General features: G+C 39.6%; 1 protein-coding gene across 1 annotated transcript in view; it reads left to right on the forward strand.

Moving 5' to 3' along the window:
* The window catches only part of nf1a (neurofibromin 1a), a 176,119-nt gene extending 165,924 nt beyond the window's left edge, over nt 1-10,195 (forward strand). The window contains exons 55-56 of the mRNA XM_046075025.1: nt 7,909-8,125; nt 9,257-10,195. Of these exons, the coding sequence (XP_045930981.1) occupies nt 7,909-8,125; nt 9,257-9,399 (360 nt within the window). The 3' untranslated portion in view covers nt 9,400-10,195. The remainder of the gene's footprint in view (nt 1-7,908; nt 8,126-9,256) is intronic.
* The last annotated feature ends 419 nt before the right edge of the window (nt 10,196-10,614 follow it).

The raw sequence follows: 10,614 nt of genomic DNA on the forward strand, positions 1-10,614 counted from the left end.
CTTTTGCTTTTGTTTTACTTTAACATCTGGACTCTACTGATTTAAAATTATCACTGGGTTCTTCTGTCATTATATTTACTGTTGCAGTACATTACTTCAAGTCATAAAAAACTACTTTTACATTTGTAACCTTTTAATATTGATGTTTCCATGAATGCAAGATATGATTTTAATGTGTTCAGCTTTTGCTTTTGTATTAGAAATAATTTTTGTTATATAAAATTGATCAGACTAAATTTACTTAAAATAAAATAACATTCTTCATTCATCAGTTTCTTATGTTAATTGAATATATTGTTATCTAACATTTGTAGAGATGCACCTATTTACCACAGGTGCATTCGATCAGCTCTGAGACCTCATAGTTTGCATCATCACAATTAATGACACCACATAGTTGGATTCATTGTTACTCTGTGCAGGTCATTTCTTTGTTTCATCACTTACCTACAGGTTGGTTTGGATGTGTGCACATTCTTCTGTGTTTATACTAGACTTAAATCAGAGCAGCAAACAAGGCACTCTTCAAAAACTAGTCAGGCTCTGGTCCTGAGTGTAAGACTCCTTATTTATATTTATATTAAGTATAAGGTAGAACGTGAAAATACTCCTGCACACACAGAAGTACACTTAATAAATACTATTCAACATTTCATGTGAACCTTGAAAAAACTTGGGACCATTTTTACATTTCAACTTGTACTAGACTGATGTCCCTTAGCAAGAGTTCAGCTTTAATGTTTGATATTTTATCTGTGTTGTAAGATTAACTTGTCCTGGGAACTGACAGACAGAATTTGAAATCTTACAAACATAAAGACAAAAGTAGTGCAAATATTTAGAGAATTTTTTCCAATGTGAACTATCATTTTTATATATTTTTTAAATGTGCATAAAAACACATAAGGACAACATTAAAACTAAATGTAAAAGTAAACAGAAGGGGAGAAGGCCTTTCCACGTCAGTCCATGCCATCAGATACAGACGTCCAGCACACTAAGGAGGCGTTCCAGGTCTCTGAAGTTGTCTGCCACCAGGTGGGACATCTGATCCAGGTAGTTAATGTAAAATATATAGTTAACTATTAAAGATGCCTCAGTTTGGTTGACACTACTATTATGTCACACATTTGGGAGAAAATGGAACAAGGGAGCAACACCTCGACATATCGATGACAGTCATTAACAATCGTCAACAGTATGTTTTTGTGTTGCCAGAAAATGGAATATCAGCTGTCAAATGTCTAGTAGCCATAACAATAAATGTATCCACATAATCTAGTGTGGCAAATTACCACATATATTTTTATTAAAAAACGTTGAAGCATTTTAAACCTTGTGTAGTATAACCTACATAACAGAGAAATAGTTACTTTAAAGGGGCTATATGTAAGTTTTTGATTTAATAAATAAAATTTTCATTGCCTTTTTGTCACTGGGCTCAAAACTCACTTAGAAATGAAGCACATGCATGTTTTCTCTGTTGCTTGCATCAGCCACTATTCTGCTTTTAATGTGAGGTCTCCGGGTGTGATTCAGACCTATGCGCGATCCCGAGCCTCTCTCTGACTACAGCGACAACACGGCAGCTAACGACATGCAGTCCACTAACACCATAAAACAACCAGCTCACAGCAAAACACAGGCTCCACGTAAGGATCCAAAACAACAATAAAGGTTTATGTGCTGAAGCCCATCAGACCAAACAGGTTCAGTTGATGTCAAGTAAGAACTAAGTGAGCATTAGTAAAGCTGAAGAAACAGAGAAAGTCACGTTACCTCGCCGGCTAACGCCGAGCAGTTGCTAAAGTTATCCAGTGCAAAGTTACATCTTTCCACGTTACTTCATCAACTAACGCAACCCATGTTACTTTCCTGTGTGCCACTGGTATTTTGTCAAAGTGTTGATTTAGCCTGCAAGAATGGTAAAAAGCAAATGTGGAGCAATTTGTTTACTAACGTTCGCCTATAGTGATGCAGCCAGGAGCAGCCAGCTAACGCTACATTAGCTCGGACCAGGTGCTGTTTGCTTCGCAACGTTCAATTTAGATTTATTGCCTTTTACCGATACTCAGGTACACAGCTTCTCCACCTCTCAGTCTCTGTAACTAACGTGACCTACATAATATACAACACTGCAGCTTCACAGCACAAAAAACAAAAAAAATTTTAATGAACGAGATTTGGTGACTCGAGTCTTTCAAAAGAGTGACTTTTGCATCACTACAATACATTTTGCTGTGCTGACATTGCTACACACAGAGTAAATGCTAAATGCAGTAAATGTACCGTGATCATGTAACGAGCATGGATTAGTTCAACCTGCAGTTGATAAAACTATTACTGTAATGTTGCAGTAGGGGTTTACCTGAGTTTCCAGTATATTGTGTGAAGCAGTCTCCCTGTATGTCTGTAGCCGCGGTCACTCTGCCTTTTTTCGGGAGTATTGAGCCGATATGCGGCTCGCTGCGCTGAATGAAAGGTACAGCGCTGATGTTGAACTGCCTCTGAGACGGGAACGTTGAAGTAACAGAGCCTTAACATGTCTGAAGAAAAGTCACAGCATGCTGGTGTTCATGTGTTTATTGTGGTATTTCTGTATGAAAGTGCTTGTGTTTCGGATTATGCTCGCTCATGAGTTCAAGCGAGCACGCGTACGAGCAAACATCTGGTTGCAGTCTTAAACCGCACCGCTAGTGGCCGCTGGAAACTACATAATGCCCCTTTAAGTGGTGTGTGTACCTCCACGATAAGCTGGTAACGATGCAGCCACAGGCTACCAACCTCCAACCAGACAAACTCCGGGTAAAAGCTACTTCTGCTAACACAGAGTAGCATATAGCATTAGCTCCTTATCCTCAGCTAACTCGGTCACATCAAACTAGGCGGGCGTGGTTCAGCAACCAGTCACCTCAGCTCCACCCACCTCTATGTCTATTTTTGGTTTGGTCAGGAGTGATGTGCTGCCGAGATGGCGCTGGCCAGTTCTGCCAATTTTGAGCTTCAAAACAGCTCTTCAGAAACCAACGGGTGACATCACAGACACTGTCCATTGTTTTATACAGTCTATGGCTACTAGCTACTTTTCTTCTGTTGTCTCTGGGTAGGTACACAAACCAAAAGAAAGGACGCAAAACAACCACTTAATAAACATAACAATAAAAACTGTTGGATACGTACAATAAATACAAAATACAGAAAATACAAATGCAATCATTAATGGTGACTGATATTATTATATTATACCAGCTAGTGTGTTAGCCTCGAAAACCCAGCTGTATTCTAACATTAGCTCTCCTTATTAGCTAGGCTCCTTACATGCTTGCTTTTAACTTTTTTAAGCTGGGTCTCCGTCATTGACAGCCTTGTGTTGGACCGATTTGTGCAGCGGTGTTCATCAGGGAGAGAGAGCGAGAGGGACGAGCAAGAGGATGTGCTGCACGAATACGCGCTGCCTGCAGCTCTGCAATCAAATACGATTTTAAATAGGCCTAGTTAAACCAATTGAAAATCAATGTTGCCGTCAGCATTGATATTGCGGTGGGCTGCCAAAAATAAATGAACGTATGGGAAACACTTATCTGCTCATGTTCAAAACTTTCTACACATTCAGAATCTCTCCCATGTATCTGTGTTCTCTGAGATGCAAAGAAAAAAAGTCAGAGACTAACGTCATTACCCTATTTAAAGAGAATTGAATCCACCGTGAGACACCAATGTGTCCCTGAGCAAGACACCTAGCTGCTCCAGAGGCATGCAACCTCTGACATAAATAGCCATTGTAAGTCGCTTTGGATAAAAGCATCAGCTAAATGTAAATGTATAGCCTGTTCACCCTGCTGCCATCTGGAAAGAGATACGGAAGCATCTGCTTCTAACCAGAGCGGCGTCTTCCCGCAGGCTCCTAAATTCATCCACAGAAATGCACCATGTACAATAGTTGTTATTGACCTGTTCAACCATATATAACTTTTATATATATACAGTATATATTACATATGTTTTGTGAGTAACAAAAAGGGAATTTAGTACTTAAACTTGTTATGCAACCCTGTGTTGTAAAATCATGAATAAATCTGCCTTGTTAATTCACAGCATTCACTGTGAGCACAGTGAGGTGGAACCTGAGAGGCAGGAAAGGGAAGCTGGACTATTTCGAACACTTACATTCTTCATCAATATTTGGGCATTTACTTCTGCAAATGAAGTTAATATTTATCGAAATGATTCTAAACCCAGAGTGCTTAGCGCGTAGTTCGGAACAGATAATGATCCTCCTTAATGATCTACCCATATTACTGAAACGGGAGATGGGGCGTTTACCGAGACTGGATCTGAAGATGAAAAGGTTCATATGAATTGTCCTCTGTATTTTCCGTGACAGCCATCCAGTTAACAAAACAAAAAAAAATACAGTGATCACCATCACCTAAACAGCTAAAAATGTGGACCGGACAAGATATTTTCTTACTGCAAATGGAAAGCCATTCTTCAAACAAAAATAAAAACCTGAGTTGGGCTGAGTTTTTTTTACAAGATTATCAATGTGACTATTAAAAGTAAATGTTACAGCCAAATTTTATCGTATTTGTATGAAGAGACTTTTTCAGCTTTTTTCTGGTTCATTTGTGCACCTTTCTCTCAAGTCAGCAGTGCTAACTAACACCTTGCTTCATGGGGGCATTCATTGGGTCTGAGCAGTCATTTAGCGGAGTAGCAGCGTGTATCGCTGCCTTCCACAGTGTCCTTTTTGATACTACCAGACAACAGACATTTTAAAATTCTCTACATAGTGGTTTTAAGACAGTGTTTTAAATTAGGAGCTTAGATGTTTTACAGTGACCCCAATTCTCCAGTACATTGCTGATTACAGGACTTAAAGTTTTCAGGTACTGTGCCAGAATTCTGGAGTATATTCCACAATATATAACTATGTCTGTAGAAAATATTCTTGCATTTTGTTAATGTTTTTTACCTGTCCTGCCCCGCAGCCTGGTATATATAGTATGAAGAGCTGGATACCATGTTGTGCCAGACAGATTTTGCTTTAACAAGACAGTTTTAATATACTTTGTCATCCTTATTATTTATTTAGTTATGTATTAATTTGTCACCAGGCAGACAGGGGGGCAGAAATTGGGATGGGGGGCACAAACACCACAAACAGACATTACGGAGACAGGACAGCACCTGCAAGATAGGACAACAGGAAACAACAGAGGTAAACACCAGTTGAAGAAAGCGAAGACACACAACACAAAGTTACGCTCCTGCCCCCTACCCTCCTTCTTTGTTGTAACCTCCGAACACATTTCAGGCATAGAACATTTTCTTGCTTTAAGCTCTGTAATTACATGAAAAGAGTCATTTCAATGATTAACACTGAATCAAGTCATGTTTTCTTAATATGCAAGTCAAATCAACTGGATAAGGTGTTGACATGAACATGAACAAGGTGTTTATGTATTCAAATTAGTGGTGCAATGTATCAGAAAACTCAGTTTAGATAATTTTTCAGATTAGCAAAACAAAAGGTTAGGTTTAAATTCATTTCAAAACGCGCTACTTCAGCTCTGATGTAGCCGCCTGTCCCTGTCAGTGTCAATGGCCCACCCACAGCACTATCTGATGGATTATCTCTGGATTATACTGATTGGTTTGACATCACAAGTAACATCATAGCCTAAGAACACTGAAGGCTACTGTGTCTCAGACGGACAAAGAGACCAAGCTGCTCCGAGGAGCGAGTGGAGCTGTAATAATGATAATCACAATCTGATGATCTGTCTCTATGATGACAAGCAGCCCAGAGTCCATGTTACACTACTCAACATGCCCCAAGTCACAGCCTACGGGGTTTCTCCCAATGGAGGCGAAAGTGACGCTTTTAAGTCAGTCGCACCCCCAAAACACTCTCTGCTCATCGACTTATGGAATTTTTACTTTAACAAGTAATAGCAGCAGTAAAACTGTTTTTCATGCTGTGATGGTTAAACTTGCCGGAGTCAAGGTTATTATCGTAAGCGAAGATGAAGGAAATAACGAAAACTAGATTTGAAAAAACATTGTCGTTAAGTGAAAAAAAAAAAAAAAACAAGGCTTTACAAAAAATAACTAACTAAAACTGTATTGTAGGATTGTAAAACTAATTAAACTAAAATCAAAGAGTAAATGTCCTTAGTTTTTGTTTATTTATTTATTTATTTCATAGGACCTAAATAAGCCTACATTTCAGGTGGATTTGAAGTCGGGGGAAGTGACGTTGCGGGGCAGTTGGTCTGGCCAGACCTATGGTCCGGACCGGCAGCACAGCGGTGCACGGTGATTAGTTGATAGGCACCTGTTGGTGCGGGTGTGTTATGATTTTGTCCTCCGCATGAAGAGCTGGCACGCTGCGTGTCCATCAAGAGAGGCCGGGGTCAGGGCGGCGTCTGGCCACTCCGTAGCAGGTGGCGACTGCTGTTACGAGGATACACTGGGGGGAGGCTAACTTAGTCTGGGAGACCCAGGTAGGGATCGGCTGGTAGTTGGTGGGATTTTAACATGTTTTCCATTGTCTTTTACATTCATGTGTACAAAATAATATGAATGCAACAACTGTATGGATCTGTGTTTTGTTTTGTTTGGGTTGCAGGTAGTGAGTTGCTGTCTGGTGGTTTTCTTTTCCTTGTTTTGTTCTGTTCTGATGGTCTGGCTTAGCATCCTGTGTGTGGAATAAACTTGCCCACTGACTGTGAGCTCCACGTGCTCTGGGTTAACGTGTGCTAAGCAAAAATATGTATTTGCTTAGTGTTTGGGCCCCTATGTACAAGCTTCAGATACATCTTAAAAGGGGTGTCCCTTTTCACAAATCTTTATTATTTCTAATGATTGTACTTGTAAAAAAAATAAATAAATAAATAAAATAAACAAGACTGAACCAACCTGAACTGAGCTTGGCATCGTGCAGCGACAAAGACTAAAACTAACACTTAAACTAAAAAAAACTAAACTAAAACTAAGCATTTTCAAAAAATTAAAACTAAGCATTTTCAAAAAATTAAAACTAAACTAAAACTAAGCATTTTCAAAAAATTAAAACTAATCATTTTCAAAAAATTAAAACTAAACTAAAACTAAGCATTTTCAAAAAATTAAAACTAAGCATTTTCAAAAAATTAAAACTAAACTAAAACTAAGCATTTTCAAAAATAAATTAAAACTAAGCATTTTCAAAAAATTTTAACTAAACTAAAACTAAGCATTTTCAAAAACTAAACACTAAATTAAAACTAAGCATTTTCAAAAAATAAAAACTAAACTAAAACTAAGCATTTTCAAAAAATAAATTAAAACTAAGCATTTTCAAAAAATTTTAACTAAACTAAAACTAAGCATTTTCAAAAACTAAACACTAAATTAAAACTAAGCATTTTCAAAAAATTAAAACTAAACTAAAACTAAGCATTTTCAAAAAATAAATTAAAACTAAGCATTTTCAAAAAATTTTAACTAAACTAAAACTAAGCATTTTCAAAAACTAAACACTAAATTAAAACTAAGCATTTTCAAAAAATAAATTAAAACTAAGCATTTTCAAAAAATAAAAACTAAACTAGCAAACCCACGTTAAAAACAAATTAAAACTATACTGAGATTAAAAACAAAAAGTCAGAACTAAATAAAAATAAAAACTAATGCAAAATCCAAAACTATAATACCCTTGGCCGGAGTTCACCTGCGTACCAAACCATTGGGGGGCATCGATACAGATCATAGAGCAGCCATGATTCTAAAAGTATGTTGTGTTACAGTGACTTTAAATAAATCATTAGGTTACAATGACTGAGGACATATTTTATTAACCTGTTGACATGTTTCACCTTGTCTGTCCTGTTCCCACACACACACACACTGCTAACCCTGCAGCAAACACAGATACCAGACTATGCTGAGCTGATCGTCAAGTTTCTGGAAGCGTTGATTGACAGCTACCTGCCTGCAGCTGATGAGGAGCGAGGGGAGGAGCAGCTGAGGACGCCCACCTCACCCTACCCCCCCACCAGCCAGAGCCAGCTCAGCATCACTGCCAACCTCAACCTGTCCAACTCCATGACCTCACTGGCCACCTCGCAGCACTCACCAGGTCAGACAGACAGACAGACAGTCTCTGCATGAACTCTAGTCCTCTAAACTTAGTCATTGTCAAACCCCAGTCTGCAACTGATTAAATCCATTTCCAGACTGGTGGTGTTCTGTTTCTTTGAGTCCCAGGACAGAACATTGTACCTGCTGTAAATGCAGAAAGGAAGCAAGTCACCTGCTTATGCTACATCACCCCAGGTTGTTTATAAATTCAGATGCAGGAGAACAATTCAGTACTTGAAATTGGTGCTGAAGGTGATGTCTTATTTGACATCAGTAGACAATAATATAAGTCAGTTCAATCTTTAAGATTTTCTAGTGAGTGACTGAAGGAAAGACACTTGAACATGACACTCCCCTGTAGTGTAATTACTAGAAAGGTGATATATTGATGGACTTCTAGTGAGTGTTTCTCACCAATTGCCACCGAACCTGTGGAGGAGGCCGCTGTGGTGTTTTCCATTCATGAGCAGTCATGGTGATGATAGACTTTACTTGGGAAAGTTTGCTGAAATAACCTTTTAAAAGCTATGTTGGCATCTTTACATTCTAATAATGGAAAGACTTCAGATTTACATGCATGCTGCGCTGCATGATGGTTTAAGCCATGTGCACGTTGCGTCACACGCAGTAAGCAACTATTGTCGCAGCCACACTCTCACTTAAACATGTGGTCAGAGTGGAAGTTCTTCACTGTGAGTGAGGAAGAAAAAAGACGTAGATTCCTCACAGTGGTGCTGGAGGCCAGGGCGATGCCATCCAGGGAAAGTAGATCTTTGGATAATGCGTCACGGAGGGGCTTGGGCCCCAGAACAATAACTTCAGTTTTATCTGAGTTTAACATTAGAAAATTACAGACCTTTGTCTTCTTCCCCACCTCTGCAGTGGGCTGCTTGAAAGAACTGCTACAGTCAACTAGTGCTCGTCTAATACAGATTTTTTAATGGTAGACATAGATATTTAGAGCGCAGGGCTGCCAATATATAATGCTGATATCAAAACAGATAAAAAGTCATGTTCCCAGTTGGGAACCACTGATTTATTGAAAAGTCAAGGAAAGGTTTGAGTTAGTAAATTGTTGTTGACACTGATGTTAAAATGGTGTTTATCTGTCTTCCCTGTGGTCCTCCAGGTGTGGATAAGGAGAACGTCCAGCTCTCCCCCAGTTCTGCTCTGTCCAGCATGGGTCGTACTCGCCACGGTTCAGCCAGTCAGGTCCAGAAGCAGCGCAGCGCCGGTAGCTTCAAGAGACCCAGCATTAAGAAGATCGTCTGATCAGCCAGAGAACACCCAGTCCCCTCACCCCTCCGCCCCCTCCCACACCCCAGCCTGCGGGGCCTCATGCTGCACTCCACTTGCTCTTTTTATTTCCTTCTCCTTCTTCATGGTTGCTGTTCTGGCAGTGGAAGTGATTTGCTGTTTTGCTCTGAGAAGGAATCTTGGTATGGACAACCTTTGAGATGGCTCGCGGAGGAGGAGAAGCTTCTGTTGCCTCCTCGCTGTTCTTCTCTGGAGTCGATGTTTAAGCTCTTCTTCACAGATGTTCAAGAGCCGCGTGTCTTCTGCAGTGACAGTGGTCATACGAGTGAAACTAATTATTATTTTTTTTAATCCCTCTGAGGCTGACGGGAATCCAGTTTGGACAGACAGTTTACACAGGGAGGAGCCACAAAATGTAGTTTGATCTGTAACCCATCTCTTGGCCTTCCTTATGACTAATTACTCCTGTGTCAGCCAGATGACCAAATGACGGAGGCATCTGTGATACGGGACCTTCACTCTGGACCTGCTCGACATCTCAGCGCCCCTCTCCCAGTCCTGTATATATTTTACATAGAACACAGAATATGTAGAACTAGTTCTTAGTGCTAATTTAGATGTTAACGTTTTCTCCATGGTGTGCCTTTGTCAGGGTTTTTCAATGTGTACAATTTGTAAAGTAAAAGTCAAACCTTGCTGGGGACAAAGAACAGGTACTAATTATGGAGGCGAGCCGTCCATATCACCACGAGTTCACACGAGCTGCCTCAAGACCGGCCTCCAATGATCGTCAAATATACAATCATCCACATACCCTGTTGCCTGAAGTATTTATCCTGTACAGCTACATAGTGCTACACAAATCTTCTTTTCAAACACTTTCAGTGTATTAACATGAAGACTCCAGAACACTAGGGGAAACGCGTAAGTTCTTTTTAGAATGAACTGTATTTTCAGTGGCCTAGTATTTTAATTTGTTTACACAGTGACAAGGGAAATTGTGTAATAGGCAATAATCCTCAACTCTCAAACTCCTTTGTCAACAATGAATTTTATATGTAACGTGGATAGGGAGGACACATCGCCATGTCAGCTCGCTGCAATATGATGCCAACTCCAGTTACCTTTTGAATAGAAAAGAGGCTGTCGACAGTGTGATGGTTGATCCCATCACACACACACACACACCCTCCATTTGTTTCACCTCAACAGTCTTAGCTGGACCCATAA

The sequence above is a fragment of the Micropterus dolomieu genome, linkage group LG17 (genome assembly GCF_021292245.1).
Source record: "Micropterus dolomieu isolate WLL.071019.BEF.003 ecotype Adirondacks linkage group LG17, ASM2129224v1, whole genome shotgun sequence".
Lineage (NCBI taxonomy): Eukaryota > Metazoa > Chordata > Actinopteri > Centrarchiformes > Centrarchidae > Micropterus > Micropterus dolomieu.